Source organism: Schistocerca nitens, chromosome 6, assembly GCF_023898315.1.
Source record: "Schistocerca nitens isolate TAMUIC-IGC-003100 chromosome 6, iqSchNite1.1, whole genome shotgun sequence".
NCBI lineage: Eukaryota > Metazoa > Arthropoda > Insecta > Orthoptera > Acrididae > Schistocerca > Schistocerca nitens.
In genome coordinates, this window is record NC_064619.1 from 695210052 (window position 1) to 695232278 (window position 22227).

Consider the following 22227-nt stretch of genomic DNA (forward strand, 5'->3'; position numbering starts at 1 on the left):
CTATCTAAATTTCATATGCAGCAAAATATTATGTAATATGCACCAAACGCAAAATCTTAGTGACCCCTGATTTTCATTGATAACTTTTTCGAATTTCGCGCAGTGTCTTACGTCCAAGCAAATATCACAATAACTGTGACCTTCAACATGGACGCATCATCTTGAGCCTGATATAGAAAGGTACAAGCACTGTAAAAGAATTTCTTTTTAGCAAATAGATTCTGTAAGATCACTGGAGAAAGATTACAGTTCGTGCCTCTCGATTCTGTCATCACCGACCGGTCGAAAGGAGATAAACACTGACAGCCTCCCCTTCAGAACAAACGAATGAACTCGCCCAGCGCTGTGGACGAAACTTGGTTACTGGGCATCGGCCTCCGCATCCTGTGCCGGCCCTTGTGGCTGACCGGTTCTAGGCGCTTCAGTCCGGAACCGCGTTGCCGCTACGGTCGCAGGTTCGAATCCTACCTGGGGCATGGATGTGTGTGATGTCCTTAGGTTAGTTAGGTTGAGGTAGTTCTAAGCCTAGGGGACTGATGACCTCAGATATTAAGTCTCATAGTGCTCAGAGCCATTTGAACCATTTTGAACCTCCGCATCCTGCGCTGCGCGGACTGTAATGGCTGGGAGCAATATCAGAGGAAATACCTCCCATTTGAAAGGTCGAGTAGTTCTCGAGTGCGATTTCCCATCTGTGGTCAAGCGTCATCGTGCAACAATAAAATTTTTGAGCTCAATTTTCTTCTACGCTTATTCTGAATTACTCAAGTTTTCCAAAGGTCAGTTGCCCTTTCTGACTGATTCGTAACAGAACGTCAGTTGCAGGTAATTCTTCCAAGCGGGAGTGTAGTGTTTTGGCAGTGCAAGAGAATTATATTCTGACTTTATAGTATACACGTGTGATTGATATAGTGAATTTTAACTGGACAATTTGTGTTTGTGTTTGTATCGTGCACAGTGAGAACTGACGCAAACTATTTGTTAGAGGTTTTACACCAGACTGAATTACCGTATCCATCAAGTGAAGTACTTGAAGAGGAAGAGACATAGCAAACACTATCTTCCATTTGATCAAGAAGCGACACTATCTTCGGTTTGATCAATAAACTTGATAGCGCCACTATCACTGATATTCTGGAGAATGTCTTCCGAGAACATTACTGATGTCGAACCATTTTATGAGGCTTTTGCTGATGATGCAGCTAATAACTATGTTCCTTTCGATCATGTCAGGAAGTAATGAAGCCAGAAATAAAGGCTGGTCATTGAGGACAATTGTGCATCACTTCAGAAGGTTCAAGGTCAGGAACTATCTATCTCGTATCACAGATATTATGAACAATAAGGAACAAAACGTGAGAAGCTAAAGGGCATAGTGGTCTACTTTTCAAGAGGCAAGGCCTAATTCCATGGGTGTGTATGATGTTGATATAAGGCGTGGATATGCACGTAACATAGAGCGCATCAGCTCTGGATCTACCTAGATATGGGATTTTAAGGCAGTTCACAAAATTGTGAGTTGCAGAGTTACGAAGTTTGCAAGAGACAGAGAATTCTGCGATTGCATTTGGTATTGAATTCACTGAAACTGTTGTTCCTAATTATTCAGCAGCTGAAATTCTACATGCCGACCAATCTGGATTTAATTATGACATTCATAGAGTCTGCACACTATCTAGCATGGGTGAATGTCTGCACGTGACGCTATTGTTGGGGCGCAATCAGCGTCCGAAATATCACATTCGTATACTATTCAGCCAATTATTTCCATACAATATAGACTTCTTTCTCCACTACTCATTTTCTTCCGTGAATGAAGTGGTACATTTGGTCAACTTGTGCAAAAGGAAATGAACCGGCCTCCGAACGTATACATAACGGCTTCAAAATCAGGCGAAATGGACAAGCGTATTCTTGAACAATGGCGGGATAACTATCTCTCTCCCAATATCGGAACAAAATATCGTCTGGTTCTGGATTCATTTTCATTCCATCTGCAGGACTGTTCGTAATTCCACATAAACACAGATAACAACCATTGCACCTGGCGCAATGTCCCTTATTCAACCTTTGCATGTATTTCCATCAGCGGAAAAAGTGCACTAAACGTTTTTTCATGAGCGAGTTTTATTCAGCGACATTGATACTGAAGCCCACATTCGTAACGCTACCATCGACCTTCATGCACTTATCCATTATCAGTTTAGAGCCCCCATATTTAATAAGATGATCAAGGAAACTATATTTCCAGATGAATGTGATGTTTCTGAAGCTCCTGACAATGTGTTCTGGAATACGGAAGATTCAAGTTGGTTAACACCCAACTACGCAACTGTGCCATTTATACAATGCTCATATTGTCGCTTACGTTTGTGTTCAACAGATTTATTGACCAAGACCCACAAACATCTTAATAATAATAGTTAAGTACAGCTAAATGGAATAAATAAAGCCGGCCGAGGTGGTCTAGCGGTTCTAGGCGCTCAGTCCGGAACCGCGCAACTGCTACGGTCGCAGGTTCGAATCCTGCCTCGGGCATGGATGTGTGTGATGTCCTTAGGTTAGTTAGGTTTAAGTAGTTCTAAGTTCTAGGGGACTGATGACCACAGATGTTTAGTCCCATAGTGCTCAGAGCCATTTGAATAAATAAATAAATAATAATAATCAATATGTTACAACTGTGTTTCTTGTCCTATTCATTATTACACCACTATCTACAAGGCTTACCAACATCTATAACGGGCAGCTAAAATTTGTGCAATAAGTATTGTTTACACCTGACGTTTCCACCGTAATTAATTTTACTTTTGAATACATTATGGGAGTGACAGTGATCTATGTGTTACAAATATTTAATGTTAAAAAGTCTTGATCACAATTTATTTATTACGGTGACCGGTTTCGACCACTACTGTGGTCATCTTGAGACCAATGAGTGAGAATCTCCTTCTGCTGGTGAATCACTACTCCAGAAGAAGGAGGTTATTACTAATTGGTCTGAAGATGACCACAGTAGTGGTCGAAACCGGTCACCGTAATAAATAAATTGTGATCAAGACTGTTTTTAATAGTAAATATTAGTAACTAATTTTATTTCAATATCTGCGAGACACTTTGCGAATATATCTTGTCAGACTTCATACAACCCCACCAACAAAAATCTAATAGCGTAAGGTCTAGCGATCTTGGTAACCATTTAATTGCACTATCACGACTATTCCAGTAATTTGGGTAAGTGCAGCTGAGATGTTTCCTCACGCGTCTGGTAAAATGTGGAGGGGCTCCGTCACACCGGAAATTCATTGCAGTCCGCATGGCCAAAGGAACGTCTTTAAGGTTTCAAATAACTTCCGGGAATTCAGACAGGTAACGCTTTCAGCGACCGCCGATATTTCGGCGGGAGAACACCCCGCCATTTTCAAGGCAAACTGCAGCGGACAGGCGGCGTACATGCAAATTTGATACCTCGGTTCTCGGACTGAAGCAGGAAAGTTAACACACACACTGAACACTAGTGCCACCAAAGATGACCAAAGTCAGAGCTATCGATAGTAAGACTATGAATTCGCAGGTGAGGCAGCATTGACTCTGTTCCTCTGTTTTTTGACAAGGGAGAGAGCCGGATTCCAAACAGAGTTTAAACAGAAACCTCCATCCCTGTTAACGAGGTTGCTCGCTAATTTAATCTCAACTGCCTCCCTAATGACACTGTCCCAATAGCTGGACGTGCATGCCAATATCTCGGTGTTATTATATAACATGGGGTGACCAGTATCCAAGCAATGTTCGGCAATAGCAGATCTATTTGGCTGCTGTAATCGTGTGTGCCGTTTATGCTCAGTACATCTGTCCTCCACGGTCCTGATAGTTTGACCAATATATGCCATGCCGCAGCTACAAGGAATACGATATACACCCGCCTTACGCAGTCCAAGATCATCCTTAACGGAACTCAAAAGTGCTCTAATTTTAGATGGAGGTCGGAAAACACATTTCACATCGTATTTCCGTAAAATACGACCGATCTTATTGGACTTGTTTCCTACGTAAGGCAAAAAGGCAGTAGACTTAGGTGTTGACTCAGAATTATCATCAATCACCCGATGTACAGTTGGTCGATAGCGCAACGCACGTTCAATCTGTCTATCACTATAATCATTTTGACGAAATGTAACTTCAAGATGGGACAGCTCAGCTGGCAAAGTCTCAGCGTCAGAAACGACATGTGCCCTGTGTACCAAGGTACAGAGGAACAGAGTCAATGCTGCCTCACCTGCGAATTCATAGTCTTACTATCGATAGCTCTGACTTTGTTCATCTTTGGTGGCACTAGTGTTCAGTGTGTGTGTTATCTTTCCTGCTTCTGTCGCAGAACCGAGGTATTAAATTTGCATGTACGCCGCCTGTCCGTTGCAGTTTGCCTTGAAAATGGCGGGGTGTTCTCCCGCCGAAATATCGGCGGTCGCTGAAAGTGTTACCTGGCTGAATTCCCGGAAGTTATTTGAAAGTTGTATACGCCAGGAGAAACTCAGGTCCCACGTCCTTAAGGTGTTCAACGAACGAGTTTTCCAAAAAAATGCAAATAATTCTGTAACATCATTCGCTCATCAAAAACGACTGAACAGCCCAAAAACAAATGTACATTAAAGGTGTTCAGTTTCGGAAACCATTCGAAATAGCGTTTGTATCTACAAGAAGTTTTTTGTTTCAGTTGAGTGTTCCTGTCATATCCCTGAACATTGACCGTTCCTCCTGGGAAGCCCTGGCGAATCCGACTGCGGTTACTTCGGGCCCTGGAGCTTTGTTCAGTGTAAACAAATTCAGTTGTATCTCGAAGCCACTAATGCTAATAACTGTTACACTGATCTTTGCAGTGGTATAAGAATTAAACTGGGGGGAGATACTCCCACATTTCCCTTCGTAAAGGAACATTTGAAAACTGTGTTAAACATTTCTGTTTTTGCTTTGCCATCTTCAAATTCAGATCCTGTCTCGTCCACGAGTGTCTGGGCATTAATGCCGCTACACCTAACAGCCTTCGTACATAATCAGAATTTCTTTGAGGCTTGCGAGGGAAAATATTCTGCTACGGTAGTAAGACTTGACGCTTTGGCCTTTTGACAGGATTTTTTTTTATCGCCTCCAGCGCAGAAAGTACATTTTCCTTCGATACATTTTAAATTTATTACCCTATGCGATGTTATAGCGAGGCACCGGTTTTTTTTTGTCTCTGAATTTTCAATTGTCTTTCTCTCTGGGGAGACGCAGACAATGGCTCTGGTTCATTAGTCAAATAAGCTGGGAGCTATTCGGAAAGCTCCGATATATGCACTTAGGCACCATTTTAAGAAAACTTACTTTAACGGAATATTACTGCGGCATGTTAAGTATTAAGCATAGTCATATTAAGAATGTACTCGGCACGTGTTGGAAGTTAATGTCTGCAGTGCCCAAAAATAATTAAAGAACTAGGTACTAAATTTTCTCGCTCGTCGGTTAACGGTAACAATCTTTTATAAATTTATGTTGGCAGAGATAGTTGCCGGACAGTGACGGAAGATCACAGACAAAATAATTGTTCTCATATCTCGTACGTGGTAACCAAAAAGACAAAATATTAATCATTCCAGTTTAAGGTGGGGGGGGGGGGGGTAGGACGTCAAACGGGACGATTTGGAGCAGGAGAGGTACCAGAGGGCATTTTGATTTCCAATGTCTATACTTTTACGAGTAAATTCATAAAACTTAGTCAGAATGGCCAGAAAGGATTCGGGATTTACACTCATAGCAGCGGAAGTTCAAAAATATAAGAAAATAATTTTTTTTACATCTAAAAGTTGACGTTTTTTCACTTACCATTGGCTGCATTTGTTGCTATAGGTACACGTTTCTTCATAAGTAAGGGAGATTCTTCGATTAATTTTGCACAGCATACAAACCATACTTACAGGTGTATGAAACTCTAGAATTTTTCAAATCTATTGAAAACTGTGGTAATAATTGAGATAATTAACTATAAAATTTGAGTTTTTTCTCAACACGAAGTTTAAAATGTAACAGCACCTTCATTTTTTCATAAATTAAATAATTTCTAGAGTTTCATACACTTGTAAGTATGGTTTGTATGCTGTGCAAAATTCATCGAAGAATCTCTCTTACTTATGAAGAAATGTGTGCCTGTAGCAACAGACGCAGTCAATAGTAAGTGACAAAAATGATGTAAGTTCACATGTAAAAAAATTATTTTTTAATTTTTTTGAACTTCCACTGCTGTGAGTGTGAATCCTGAATCCGTCCTGGCCATGCTGACAAACTTTTATGAATTTATTCGTAAAAGTATAGAGAGTGAGAATTAAAATGTCCTGTGGTGTCTCTCCTGCTCCAAGACGGCCCGTTTGACGTTCTACCCCCTTAAGACTTTTGGAAATTATAAAAAATCTTTTAATAGAGATACGAGAGCAGCCAAGTGCGTTCTTCACTCAGCACCTCTCCTATGCTTCGCTTTACACCTACTATGCAGCAGTAGCTGTTTCTTTAGCAGTACCTATACAGAGACCGTATACTGTGCAGCGTCCTTCCCATCACGACAATATCCTGTATAAAACGAGTCACAATTTCGGCCTTTTATCCGCTGCGCGCGTCGCGTGGCGTTATCGAGCGCTCTGGAAGTGGCGGCATTACCACAGTGTGTGTTTTTCGCCGGGTGCGCATGCGCGGTGCGCGCCTTGCGGGTTGCCGGCCTCGCAGAGTGTCGGGGCAACGCGCTAGTCCTCGCAGTGCCGTCAGAGGCTGGCAAGAGAGAGAGAACCATGTGGCGGCTACAGCGGCATCCTCTGCAGGTAAGCGCGGCGCCTAAGTCTCGCATGCGCAAAGTACTTGCCCGTTGCTGGGGCCGCTCTGTTTGCCTTAACGAGAACTGGCGCGGAATACAGCTTCTAGTTGAGGCAGTCTGTTTAGGAGTGAACTATGTCCTGGAAATAATTGGTTGATTCTGGGAGGGGACCAATCCTGGAAATGTCTGTATTTTCATAATGGAAGTGATCACAGTTAATGTGTGATGTGCATCGATAACACTAGACTCTAATCACGATTTTAATTGGCCAGCAATGGTAATGGAGGCCCGCATCTCGTGGTCGTGCGGTAGCGTTCTCGCTTCCCACGCCCGGGTTCCCGGGTTCGATTCCCGGCGGGGTCAGGGATTTTCTCTGCCTCGTGATGGCTGGGTGTTGTGTGCTGTCCTTAGGTTAGTTAGGTTTAAGTAGTTCTAAGTTCTAGGGGACTTATGACCAGAGCAGTTGAGTCCCATAGTGCTCAGAGCCATTTGAACCATTTGAATGGTAATGGAGATCGGTCGCGACTAGGTACAACGAACCGTTTCTTAGCAGAGTGTCTTATGGAAGCCACAATAAACTGAAATAAGAACGGCTGGACGATTACAAGATATATGGCCTGCGTCGTGACCACTATGGCATTTCGTCCTCTAATTTTCGTATAAGTTATTTACCAGCACGGATTCCGTGAACGTCGATCATGTGAAACCCTATTCGCATTTTTCTCCACGTCAGCATGAAAGCCAGGGATCAAGTCACTCAGGTACATGAAGCATTTCTTTATTTTCGAAAAGTGTTTGATTCACTACAACACGTATCCGTATTATCGAAAGTACGATGGTAGTGGGTATCAAGCAAAATTTGTGAACGGACTTCTTGGTAGGGAGGTCGCAGCATGTTCTCTTGGGTGGAGAGTAAATGTAACTTCAGGTGTAAAAGTAACTTCAGGTGTGCCCCAGGGAATTATGCTGAGACCCTTGCAGTTCACACTGTATGTTAATGACCTTGCAGACAATAGTAATATCAGACTTTTCGCAGATGATGGCAGTTATCTGTATTGAAACAGTCTGAAAAAAAGGCACAGAAATATTCAGTCGGACCTTGAAAAGATTTCAGATTAGAGCAGAGACTGTCATCTTGTTTAAATATTCAGAAATGAAATTTGCACTTTTCAAAACGAATAAACGTAGTGTCCTAGGCTACAGTATCAACGAGTCTCAGCTAGAATCGGTCAGCTCGTACAAATACCTGGTTGTAACAATTTGCTGGGATATGAAATGGAACGACGAGTAGGACTGGATTGGATTGTTTGGGGGAAGAGACCAAACAGCGAGGTCATCGGTCTCATCGGATTAGGGAAGGATGGGGAAGGAAGTCACCCGTGCCCTTGCAAAGGAACCATCCCAGCATTTGCCTGGAGCGATTTATGGAAATCACGGAAAATGTAAATCAGAATGGCCGGACGCGGGGTTGAACCGTCGTCCTCCCGAATGCGAGTTCAGTGTGCTAACCACTGCGCCACCTCGCTCGGTGAACGCCGAGTAGGTTCAGTCGTAGGTACAGCAGGTGGCAGACTTCGGTCCATTTGTATGTGAGCAGGAAAATGCAGTTGTGTATCAAAGAGACAGCTTACAAATTGCTAGTACGCTCCGTCCTATAATATAGCTCAAGTGTGAAAATATTAGGCTGGCGCAAAGGATGCTAGCGTTTTTGTTTTTCATGTTGGTATTCCCGCTGTTGTGGATTTGTTTATCGATTGTCATTTTGTATTTGTAGTCGACTGTTCAAGTGGCTCTGAGCACTGTGGGACTTTACATCTGAGGTCATGAGTCCTCTAGAACTTAGAACTACTTAAACCTAACTAACCTAAGGACATCAGCCGGCCGCGGTGGTCTCGCGGTTCTAGGCGCGCAGTCCGGAACCGTGCGACTGCTACGGTCGCAGGTTCGAATCCTGCCTCGGGCATGGATGTGTGTGATGTCCTTAGGTTAGTTAGGTTTAAGTAGTTCTAAGTTCTAGGGGACTGATAACCACAGCAGTTGAGTCCCATAGTGCTCAGAGCCATTTGAACCATTTTTTGAACCTAAGGACATCACACACATAGATGCCCGAGGCAGGATTCGAACCTGCGACCGTAGCGGTCGCGCGGTTCCAGACCGAAGCGCCTTGAACCGCTCGGTCACAGCGGCCGGCAGTTCACTGTTACTGTCTGAGTTTACATATTGTTATTTGGAGATAGTTGTCCTTGGTGGTGAGTGTTCATCGGAGGTGAGGGTATCATCTGGAGTGCCCCATGGAAGTGTGGTAGGTCCGCTGTTGTTTTCTATCTACAGAAATGATCTTTTGGATAGGGTGGATAGCAATGTGCGGCTGTTTGCTGATGATGCTGTGGTGTACGGGAAGGTGTCGTCGTTGAGTGACTGTAGGAGGATGACTTGGACAGGATTTGTGATTGGTGTCAAGAATGGCAGCTAACTGTAAATATAGACAAATGTAACTTAATGCAGATGAATAGGAAAAAGAATCCTGTAATGTTTGAATACTCCATTAGAAGTGTAGCGCTTGGCACAGTCACGCCGATTAAATATTTGGGCGTAACATTGCAGAGCGATATGAAGTGGGACAAGCATGTAATGGCAATTGTGGGGAAGGCGGATAGTCGTCTTCGGTTCATTGGTAGAATTTTGGGAAGATGTGGTTCATCTGTAAAGGAGACTGCTTATAAAACACTAATACGACCTATTCTTGAGTACTGCTCGAGCGTCTGGGATACCTACCAGGTCGGATTGAGGGAGGACATGAAGCAATTCCGAGGCAGGCTGCTAGATTTGTTACTGTTAGATTTGATCATCACGCGAGTGTTACGGAAATGCTTCAGGAACTCGGATGGGAGTCTCCAGAGGAAAAGAGGCGTTCTTTTCGTGAATCGCTACTGAGGAAATTTAGAGAACCAGCATTTGAGGCTGACTGCAGTACAATTTTACTGCCGCCAACTTACATTTCGCAGAAAGACCACAAAGATAAGATAAATTAGGGCTCGTACAGAGGCATATGGGGCAACGGCCTTGCCGCAGTGGATACACCGGTTCCCGTGAGATCACCGAAGTTAAGCGCTGTTGGGCGTGGCCGGCACTTGGATGGGTGACCATCCAGTCGCCATGCACTGTTGCCATTTTTCGGGGTGCACTCAGCCTCGTGATGCCAATTGAGGAGCTACTCGACCGATTAGTAGCGGCTTCGGTAAAGAATACCATCATAACGACCGGGAGAGCGGTGTGCTGACCCCACGCCCCTCGTATCCGCGTCCTCCTCTGAGGACGACACGGCGGTCGGATGGTCCCGGTAGGCCACTCGTGGCCTGAAGACGGAGTGCTTTACTTTACTTACTTACAGAGGCATATAGGCAGTCATTTCTCCCTCCTTCTGTTTGGGAGTGGAACAGGGAGAGAAGATGCTAGTTGTGGTTCGAGGTACCCTCCGCCACGCACCGTATGGTGGATTGCGGAGTATGTATGTAGATGTAGATATAGATAGTGTGTGGAGCTGTGGCCGCTACAAAATGGGGTACCAAGTGGAATTATTCTTCTGTTTGAATTCAGTAGAGGGGTGAGAGCAGCGGAGGCAGCCAGAAACATTTGCGCCGTGAAGGGGGATGATGCCGTTGGACAGAGCATGGCATGAAAATAGTTTTCTCGTTTTAAGCAGGATCGTTTTGAAATTAGTGACACTCCACGTTCAGGAGACCTTCGGGGTTTGATGGAGATGGTTTAAACGCATTTATCCGCAACGTTCCACGTCACTGTACTCGAGAACAGGTAAATGGGATGGAAGCGTGATCATTCCACCATCGTGCGACTTTTGCATGCAATAGGGAAGGTTAAAAAATGTAGCGTATCTGTAACGCATGCTCTAAGTCAAAATCCTAAAAATCAGCGGGTGGTCATGGGTGCATCGTTGCTTCCTCGTCGTCAATTGGCTCGTGAACAACACGCAACACCGACCATTCCTACCCTGTATCGTTACTGGTGACGAGAGATGGTGTCTTTATGCGAACGTAAGGAAAAGAAAGCAGTGGTTGACCCCAGACAAAGCAGCGACTACCCGTGCAGAGACCCGCGCGCATCCACAAAAGATAATGTTTCGCCTCTGGTGGAACAACGACGGTGTGGGGGGCTTCGAGTTGCTTCCTCGAGGTGTCACCGTCACTGATGACATTCACTGTCAACAACTGAGACGTCTTGGAGACGCGTTCCAACAGCAGCGACCATAGAGACTGCCGCCTGCATTCTGCTGGACTGAGAAAAAACACTGTACAGGGCTGGGAAGTCATTCCGCTACCACCTTTTTCTCTTGGTCTTGCGCCCTCAGATTTCACCTTTTCCGCTATCTATCGAACAGTCTTCAAGGAACTTCCTCCGCGGATGAAAATACGCTCCGGAGATGGCTCGACGAGTTCTTCCCCTGAAAACCACGTGATTTCTACAGTCGCGGAAGAGGAAGACCGCACTGCAGTTCCTTCTCTAAATCCTCGCACAAACGAAAAAATGGCTGACATCGAAATAAGTGTCCAAGGAATAGAAAAGCAACTGGAATCACTCAACAGAGGAAAGTCCACTGGACCTGACGGGATACCAATTAGATTCTACACAGAGTACGCGAAAGAACTTGCCCCCCTTCTAACAGCCATGTACCGCAAGTCTCTAGAGGAACGGAAGGTCCCAAATGATTGGAAAAGAGCACAGGTAGTTCTAGTTTTCTAGAAGGGCCGTCGAGCAGATGCGCAAAACTATACGTCTATATCTCTGACATCGATCTGTTGTAGAATTTTAGAACATGTTTTTTGCTAGCGTATCATGTCATTTCTGGAAACCCAGAATATACTTTGTAGGAATGAACATGGATTCCGGAAACAGCGATCGTGTGAGACCCAACTCGCTTTATTTGTTCATGAGACGCAGAAAATATTAGATACAGGCTCCCAGGTAGATGCCATTTTCCTTGACTTCCGCAAGGCGTTCGATACAGTTTCGCACTGTCGCCTGATAAACAAAGTAAGAGCCTACGGAATATCAGACCAGCTGTGTGGCTGGATTGAAGAGTTTTTAGCAAACAGAACACACCATGTTGTTCTCAACGGAGAGACGTCTACAGACATTAAAGTAACTTCTGGCGTGCCACAGGGGAATGTTATGGGACCATTGCTTTTCACAAAATATATATAAATGACCTAGTGGATAGTGTCGGAAGTTCCATTCGGCTTTTGGCGGATGATGCTGTAGTATACACAGAAGTTGCAGCATTAGAAAATTGCAGCTAAATGCAGGAAGATCTGCAGCGGATAGGCACTTGGTGCAAGGAGTGACAACTGACCCTTAACATAGACAAATGTAATGTATTGCGAATACATAGAAAGAAGGATCCTTTATTGTATGATTATATATAGCGGAACAAACACTGGTAGCAGTTACTTCTGTAAAATATCTGGGAGTATGCGTACGAAACGATTTGAAGTGGAATGATCATATAAAATTAATTGTTCGTAAGGCGGGTACCAGGTTGAGATTCATTGGGAGAGTCCTTAGAAAATGTAGTCCATCATCAAAGGAGGTGGCTTACAAAACACTCGTGCGGCCTATACTTGAGTATTGCTCGTCAGTGTGGGATCCGTACCAGGTCGGTTGATACAGGAGATAGAGAAGATCCAAAGGAGAGTGGCGCGTTTCGTCACAGGGTTATTTGGTAAGCGTGATAGCGTTACGGAGATGTTTAGCAAACTGAAGTGGCAGACTCTGCATCGCGGTGTAGCTTGCTGTCCAGCCTTCGAGAGGGTGCGTTTCTGGATGAGGTATCGAATATAATGCTTCCCCCTACTTATACCTCCCGAGGAGATCACGAATGTAAAATTAGAGAGATTCGAGCGCGCACGGATGCTTTCTTGCAGTCGTTCTTCCCGCGAACCATACGCGACTGGAACAGGGAAGGGAGATAATGACAGTGGTACGTAAAGTGCCCTCCGCCACACACCGTTGGGTGGCTTGCGGAGTATAAATGTAGATGAAGATGTAGAATCGAAAAGTTGCGTCAGTTTTGCAGACTGCTGTAAATTGCGAAGGAGAGTATATTATGATGACTAAGGTCTCTGCTATGTGTGTGTGTTGCATTTGCTAACCTCATGGAAAAACTCTCCGACCTTATGCACCATCCCAGTATTTTCAAGAACCTCGTGTGCTTGCTCGGTAACCATGGATACTGCAGCGTAAAATAAAAAGAAAGAGGTAACACAGTGGACAGGCAGGGTGGCTTCGAGTTACCGACGGCCTGACTGCTAGAGATGACAGTCCATCGGGCTGTATACTCTCGCCAGCCCGGGTTCAACTGTATAAACAAGCAGCCACCAGGGAACTGTCATGAGGCATCGCTGGAGGAAATCACTATCCCCGGATACAATCAACCAATTCGTTATTTTCTATCAATCACCTGACATAATAACAGAGACAATAACCAGCTGTGCAGCCACTTCTCCATAACAATTTTTACTTCGAATTGTCCGGTGGCATCCCAAAATGTGACGTCGGTGGCCATCTGGCAACCGAAATAAGACAGTACGTAGGGGAAGACCATCACCAGAATCCAGCAGCTAGTTGCCAGAAGGGAGCCGCTGCAAGTTCCGTCGAAACGTCGGCATTTTACTTGTTTTAGTGTTTCATAATGACTTAGTCTAGTCCCAAAATGATTTTGTTCGAAATGAACCAGGATCTTTATTTCAGCTTAATTGCTGACTAGATATTGCCCTTGCTTGTACATCTACGTCTTCAGCTACATCTATGTAGATACTCCGGAGCTACCGTATGGTCCGTGGCAGAGGACACCTTGTACCACTACTAGCGATTTCCTTTCCTGTTCCACTCGCAAACAGAGCGAGGGAAAAATAGCTATCTATATGTCTTCGTATGAGCTCTAATTTCTCGAGTCTTATCGTCGTACTTGCAGTGTATATTGGCGACAGTAGAATCGTTCAGCAGTCAACTTCAAAAGCCGGTTCCCTGAATTTTCTCAATAGCATGTTTCGAAAAGAACATCGTCTTTCCACCAGGGTTCCAATTTGAGTCCCCAAAGCATCTCCGTAACACTGTGTTGTTCGAACCTACCGGTAGCAAATGTAGCAGTATGCCTCTGGACTGTTTTGACGTCTTTCTTCAATCCCACCTGGTACGGATCCCAAATACTCGAACAGTTGTAAGATAGCAAGAACAATGCCCCTTACATGAAGTCATTAAAGATCACCGAACTCACGTTGAGCGAACAGTAGGGGTGAACAAAAATGACTAACAAGGCGCAATGCATCTTGTAGAGGGTATAGTATGGACGTTGGAATAATTAATATTTGGTGATGGTTTTAAAGTAATTCACATGACGTGGAAACTTTGTGGAAACACGTCGATTTACTGGAGGCTAGTTTATCCCAGCGAAGTATTCAGAGTTGACCATGGCTGGGTGGCGGCGCACGAAGGGAAGCGACAATAGGCAGCTTAGGGCGGCTCAGACTCTGAGAAAGCGGTAACGGGGTGCGGCCTCCAGCTGCATTAAGATGAGTGACAGTGAGGGGGTGGTTGACCCCATGCTGGTGTACCAGCAAGCAGATGGAGAACTTGTACTCCTGTTGATAAATGTCCGACGTACCGTTTTCAGTGAAACATGCGAGAAAGCTGCGCAAAGCTATGGTGGAGCAATCAACAGAGGCCGAAATATGCATGTTCGTGACTATAGCAACTTCACACTGAATTCACGGTCCGCAGAGTCTGAAGTAAATCAGGTGAAGAGCGACAGAATGAAATATGCCGGCCTCCGATGGCAACATAGGACCAAGGAATTTGAAGTACTCTCCTGGGAGTCAGAATTTCAAAAAATTGCTGTTTTATACAGATGCTAACCTTGATGGGTGGCCTGGCAGGAGCTAAATAGCAGAGGTTGAGAGGAAGGGAAATTTTGTGCGAATTTGTTCACTTCCCAGAGCAGGCATTGGTTGACGCTGGGAAGCGACGCATAATTAATGCGACTTTCGCTGCAATTAGCGTAAGTGATTTTGCTGGAGGGGAAACTGAAGCGAAGAGCGGACTGGCAGAAGTCTCCGTAGAGGTTTTTTTTCCATTCCCAGCTTGCCTAGAGTGTGGATGTGGCGCTCTTTAATCAGCTTGCCTGAGAGAGAGTGAGCATCTCTGCAGTTTAGGACTTAGCAAACGGAACGATTGAGCTTGGAGATAGAAAGTTTTCATTCAGGTATGTACTGAGCAAGATAGCTAGGAGTGAATAGACGAGCGCAGCCTTACAGCACCACGAGGCCGGCTGACGTCCGCACAATGACGCCGCCACGCCACGCTGAATTCAGTGATATTGCGCCCGCTCCTGCTTGAGTTAGGCCACTGATTAATTTGTTGGATCACGTCGGCAAAGTTTCCACGAGCGTTTCATGGGTCGTGTATTGTAGAATTCTTCTCGCACTTCGCATTAGCCTGGGTCAGTCGATAGGAATTAATTTTGATTTATCGCCCTTTACTGCACACAACCGCAATTTATTACCACTGCCTGGTAGGAGAGTCATGTAATGTGATGATTGAAGATCGTGAGTTAAAATAAATTTGTGCTAATCGACTGCATCTTTTTTCAATCAAGTAGTTGAAATCCCAAGTCACTTTCTTAATTAATTTTATGTTCAACATTTGCACCTGGTGTTCAATAGCTGAATATAACATCAATTTGCACCCCTTTTTAATTAAAAGGGATCAATTCTGAATCAATTAATGTCAACACTGCCACCGCAGTTCAATCAGGAGTCACAGGGCCTTATTACTTTCTTTGCATTATCCGATATTGCGGCAGTTTTGCACTCTCTGTTGATCTGTTAGTCAATTAGCTAGGGTGAACACCCGCCAAAACCAGATAAGTGACGGGTGGGGTGTTAAACAGTATTCAAGAGTGGGTCCCACCAGCGTCCTATATGTGGCCTCCTTTACAGATGAACCATTCATTCCTAAAATCTTCCCAAATAACCGAAGCTGACCATTCGCCATCCTTATCACAGTTCCCACATCTCGTTCCATTTCATACCGCTTTGCAGTGTTACGCCCAGATATTTAAACGATTTCGCTGTGTCAGGCAGGACACTAGTAATACTGCATCAGAACATTACAGGCTTGTTCTACCTGCTCATCCGCATTAACTTACTTTTCCACAATTAAATCTATCTGCCACTCATCACACGACCTGGAAATTTTGTCTAAGTCGTCTTGTATCCTCCTACACTCACTCAACTTTGGCACCTTACCGTACACTACAGATTGCTGCTCATCCTGTCCGCCAAATCAGTTATGTACACTGCTGGCCACCGTAAGTGCAACACCCTGAAGGAAGCATCCGAATCAAGTGAAATTTACACCATGAGTTTGCAGCGATGAGATATGCAACTGATTAGAATGTCAGCGCAGACGCACATCACGCGCGCCTGTGGCGCCACCTCATAGCGCCATTTAGGGCTTGGCGATTTCGACGAGTGTACGTTCGGCACGTGTGTTTACCTTGTGGTTGTTTCACAAGACGATCAGTTATGCCTCGTAGACAACAGCGAACATCTTTTGATCAAGTATCCGAGTTCGACAGAGGAAGGATAGTGGCTTACCGAGACTGCGGATTATCATACAGAGAAATCGCTAGTCGTGTTGGACGAAACCAAACAACTGTAATGCGGATATGTGACCGTTGGATGCAGGAGGGTACGACGGACCGACGTGGTCGATCGCATTCAGCTCGGTGCACCACTGCGCGTGCTGATAGGCAAATTGTGCGCATGGCAGTGACGGATCGCTCAGTGACATCCCGAACAATAGCACAGCACGTTGCGTCTGTAACGCATCATCCAGTGTCTGCGCGTACCATTCGACGCCGTTTACAGCAGAGTGGTCTGTCCGCAAGACGTCCATTGCTTCGTCTACCATTGACGCAGAACCACAGACGTCTCCGTCGCCAATGGTGTGATGACAGACGGATGTGGACGGCAGAATGGAATGACGTTGTCTTTACTGACGAGGCACGCTTCTGTTTGCAGCACCACGATGGTCGGATTCGAGTGTGGAGACACCGTGGAGAGAGGATGCTGGACAGCTGCATTATGCACCGCCACGCTGGTCTTGCACCGGGTATTATGGTGTGGGGCGGTATTGGATATTACTCTCGCACGCCTCTAGTACGCATTGCCGGTACTTTAAATAGCCGGCGCTACATATCCGAGGTGCTGGAGCCAGTTGTCCTTCCTTACCTTCAGGGCTCGGCCACAGCCATATTTCAACAGGATAATGCGCGACCACACGTGGCACGCATTGTCCAAAGGTTCTTCGTCAATAACCAGATTGAATTGCTTCCCTGGCCGGCTCGCTCTCCGGATCTTTCGCCGATAGAAAACATGTGGTCCATGGTTGCTCAACGAGTGACCCAGATTACATCCCCAGCTGCCACACCAGATGATCTTTGGCAACGTGTGGAAGCTGTTTGGGCTGCTGTACCCCAGGAACACATCCAACGTCTGTTTGACTCAATGCCGAGACGTGTGGCAGCGGTGATCTCCAACAATGGCGGCTACTCTGGCTACTGATTCTGGCAGGAACCACATGTCACAGACGTCTGTAAACGTAATCATTTGATACTTGGTCAACATGTTATCTACAAAATAAATTTTGTTGTGCTACCTCTTGTTTTTCTTGGTGTTGCATTTACGGTGGCCAGCAGTGTATATAGACAACAACAGCGGTCCTATTACACTTCCATGGGGAATTCCTGACGATACTCGTGTCTTCGATGACTATTCGCCGTCGAGGACAGCATACTGAATTCTATTCCTTAAGAAGTTTTCGAGTCACTCCCACATCTGTGAACTTATTCCACATGATCGTACTTTCGTTAAGGGGCTCCGGAACGCCCTATACTTGCAATGTTAAAATAACGCTTATAAATTACATCTTTCCTCACAAAGTATTTGAGGTAGGAAGTTGAACTTTTTACAGATTATTTATTGGAATATGGGCTACAACTTAACACAGGGATTTTACAAAATTTTAGTTCAGTTATTAAAGATGATTTTTTTTCAATTGTAATGAAAATTCACAACATTTTTTTGCAATTTTTTATTTATATATTCAAAAATATACAGTATTTTGGAAAAAGGCTGTGTTAAATTATGCAGAAGGTAGTGTGTAACATTTACTGAAAGTTTGAAACAAATATGTTTGGAAGATCCTTAGAAAACATGTAATTAGTATGAGAAAATAAAAGTTTTGAGAATCGAGCGACAAAGATTGGATTAACTGTTTAGTGCATTCCAGGTCCATAGGATGGATTATCTTCATCCTCTGCAAACTCCTCCTCCAGCTTCCTCTTGTTCCACCTCCTGTTTACTCTTGCTTGTATTTCTAGACTCTTTACAGCCCTGTCTGCAGCCCGAAGGCTAAAAGCTAAAGCAAGCATCGCTCGTACCATGTTAGAACCTATCTTCATTCCCATATTTCTAAATACCTTGCACCTTACAATGTTGCCATCATTGAAAGTCGCAACAGCATCATACACACCAAAGTGAAGTGTTTCTATTCCAACAAATACAGTCTTGGGGATTCTCGACCATATAACACTATTTACACTTTCATTGGGGTTTTGAGTTTTTCTGTGAATACACTTTTTCAACAGTTCAGGTGCTGCTAAGTCTCTGAAAATAGGTTTTATCACCTCCATTATTGCATGAGGCAGACTATGCTTATGAGTGTACACTTCACCAGTTAGCAATCCTTTGTTATATTTACACCAAATGTCTTCTTCTTTGGGACACAAGCTATGTTGGGGATTTTCATCGTCTTTATTGTTTACAGTAATAACACATACCTTTGGCTTTCCAACATTTCTCCTTTTCTTAAAAGCCTTCAGAGGATTTCTAATAACTTTACTTTTACTCATTATTATACTTAAACAAAACAGAGACTCAAGAAACAGAATTAATTACGAATATTTTCGAGATAACGACAGAGTAAATAAACATGAAACAATCGACAATCACACCAGCGTTATATATTGAACCATCACAGGTTAGCCACAACACATACTTCATCTCACATCACTAAAATGTACCTGATCAACACGGACGTTAATAATAACACCATTTGACAGCAGTTTAACAGCGCCACAGTGGGTCACGCCCATGTAGAACACATTTCAAAAAAATTTAAAAATAGTTGTAGTCTTCGGAATTGAATAAATTATATATCTATTAAAAGGTAATAGTCTGCAGATTCAGAAAACGCAAAAAAGTAAAAATTGAACTTTTCATGATTTTGAGTCTTTCCGGAGCCCCTTAATAACCTGTAATGGGGCACCGTGTCAAATGCTTTCCAGAAATCTAGAAATATGGAATTTGCCTGTTTCCCTTCAGCCATAGTTCGCAATATATCATGTGAGAAAGGGGCAAGCTGAGCTTTGCACGAGCGGGTTTTTTATATTCGAGCTGAGAGTATGTTCGACGATTCTTCAGCAAACCGAAGTTAGGAATATTGGTCTCTAATTTGCGCACTCTTCTTTTACATTTCTTATATACTGCAGTCACCTGCGCTTTTTTCCGGTCGCTCAGCACTTTGTGCTGGGCGTGAGATTCACGATAAATGCAAGCTCATCATCTTCATGATGAGTGCGCTGTGAACACTTCCGTCTTCCAAGATGACAGCAGTCGTTTTCTTGGGCTGCACGCGTTCGTTCCTGCTTCGACGAACACTCACGCTTCCTATCGTGTCTCGACTGGCCCGCAAAATAATCCGAACTCAGACCCACATATAATATCTCGATCTCCTTGTAACAGCGTGTAGAGCGTGGCAATCAACATTCCCGCAGTTTGGTAGCTCTTCGAGATCTACTCATCGAATAGTGGTTTCAGCTTAGTTTTTTGGTCATAAGTCTTCTGACTGGTCTGTTGCAGCCCGCCACGAATTCCTTTCCTGTGCCAACTCTTTCATCTCATAGTAGAACTTGCAACCTACGTCCTCAGTTATTTGTTGGACGTATTCCAGTCTGTGTCTTCCCCACAGTTTTTACCCTCCACAGATCTCTGTAGTACCATGCAAGCTATTCCCCAATGTCTTAACACATGTCCTATCGTCCTGTTACTTCTTCTTGTCAGTGTTTTCCATAAACTGCTTTCCTCGCTGCTGCTGCAGCGAACCTCCTCATTTCTTACCTTATCACCCCCTTCTAATTTTCAACATTTTTCTGTAGTATCACATCTCAACCTTTCGATTCTCTTCTGTTCCCGTTCTCGCACATTCCATCATTCACTACCATAGAATGCTGTGCTCGAAACGTACATTCTCAGAAATTTATTTCTCAAATGAAGCCCTAAATTTGATGCTAAAGGACATCTTTTGGCCAGGAACGCCCTCTTTCTCTGTGCTAGTTCTCTTTTTATGTCCTTCTTGCTTCGTCCGTCATGGGTTGTTCTGCCTACAATTCCTTAATAACTTGAATACACTGTATTAATGTACCACAGTAAGTTCGTCTACTCCGTGAACACCAGTTTTGATGTTAAGTTTCTCGCTACTCTTATTTCAGCTACTTCTCATTACTTTCGTCTTCCTTCGGTTTATACTCAATTACTCTATTCTGTACTCATTAGATTGTTCACTCCATTCAACAGATTCTGTAATTCTTGTCAACCTTCAACGAGGATAGCAATGTCATCGGCAAATCTTATCATTGATAGCCTTCCACCATGAAGCTTAATCCTACTCTTCAACCTTTCTTTTATTGCCGTCATTTCTTCTTCTATGTATAGACTGAACAGCAGGAGCGAAAGACTGAAACCGAGCACTTCGTTCTTGGTCTTCCAATCTCACTGTCTGCGCATGGTTCTTGTACATATTGTATATTTCCCGTTGTTCCCTATAGCGTCCTCCTATTTTTCCCAGAATATCGAACACCTTGCAACATTTTTCATCGTCGAAGGTTTTTTCCAGGTCTACAAATCCTATGAACGTGTCTTGATGTTTCTTCAGGCTTGCTTCCATTATCAACCGCAACGTCAGAACTGCCTCTCTGCTGCCTTTACCTTTCCTAAAGCCAGACTGATCGTATTCTAATAGATCCTCAATTTTCTTTTCCATTCTTGTCAGACACTTGGCTGCATGAGCTGTCCAGCTGACTGTACGATAGTTCTTGGATTCATCTGTATTTGCTGTCTTCGGAATTGTGCACATATTACTTTTCTGAAAGTCTGACGGTGTGTCGCCTGTCTCATAGATTCGACACACCAACTTGAGTAGTCGTTTGGTTGCCACATTTCCCAGTGATTTTAGAAATTTCTATGGATTGTTGTTTATCCTCTTTGCCTTATCTGATTTCAAGTCTTCCATAGCTCTTTTGAATTCCGACTCAAATATTGGATCCCCTATGTTTCCTATATCAACTCCAATTTCTTCTCATATCACGTCACCAGAAAATTCCTCATATAGGTTTTAAACATATTCTTTCGACTTATCCGCTCTGCGCTTAACAGTGGGATTCCCTCATCGCTCTTAATGTTGCCATCCTTGTTTTTCATTTCACGCAAGATTGTTCTAACTTTTCTATAAGCTGAATCACTCCTTCCGGCGAGCATGTAATTTTCGATTTTTTCACACTTTTCTTGCAGCCATTTCGTCTTGGCTGCCCCGCTCTTCCAGTCTATTTCATTCCTAAGTGAGTTATAATGCAGTAGTCCTATCTTTCCCTGAAGGTTTTATACTTGCTTCTTTTGTAGATCAATTGAAGTATTTCTACTGTCACGCAAGGTTTCTTGGCAGTTACCTTCCTTTTACCTACGTTTATTTGTCGTTTGTCTGTCCAATCTCTGTGATTGCTCTTTTTAGAAATGTCCACCACACCTCAACTGAACTCCGTACTGTGATGTTCCTCAGTGCAATATCGTCAAACGCGTCTTATCATTTCCCTGTACTTCAGTGTTCTACTTCTTTCCACACTGGTTCTTCCGGACGACAATCTTAAATTTCAATTTACTCTTCATCATTATTAAAATATGAGCTGAGTCTATATTTGCTCCTGGGCACGCCTTACAACCCAATATCTGATTTCGGAATCTCTGTGTGATGATGATGTCATCCAGCTGGAATCTTCCCGTGTCTCTGGATTTACCCGGGTATATCTCTTCCTCTTGTGATTGTTGAACAAAATATTCGCTATTACTAGCTGAAATTTATTTCAGAGCTCATTATCCCGTCTCCTTTCTCATTCGTACCACCAAGCCCATATTCTCCCCTAACTCTTTCTTGTACTCCTTCCCCTACAGCTGCATTCGAATACCCAATGAATAACAGATTGTCAT

The 22227-nt window shown here is 43.9% G+C and overlaps 1 protein-coding gene and 1 pseudogene across 1 annotated transcript in view; both read left to right on the forward strand.

The window, feature by feature from the left end:
• The first annotated feature begins 6794 nt into the window (after positions 1-6794).
• The window catches only part of LOC126263572 (uncharacterized), a 123936-nt gene continuing 108503 nt past the window's right edge, over positions 6795-22227 (forward strand). Inside the window, exon 1 of the mRNA XM_049960664.1 lies at positions 6795-6839. Coding sequence (XP_049816621.1) covers positions 6810-6839 — 30 coding nt within the window. The 5' untranslated portion in view covers positions 6795-6809. The remainder of the gene's footprint in view (positions 6840-22227) is intronic.
• Positions 9886-10002, forward strand: LOC126191851 (5S ribosomal RNA; annotated as a pseudogene).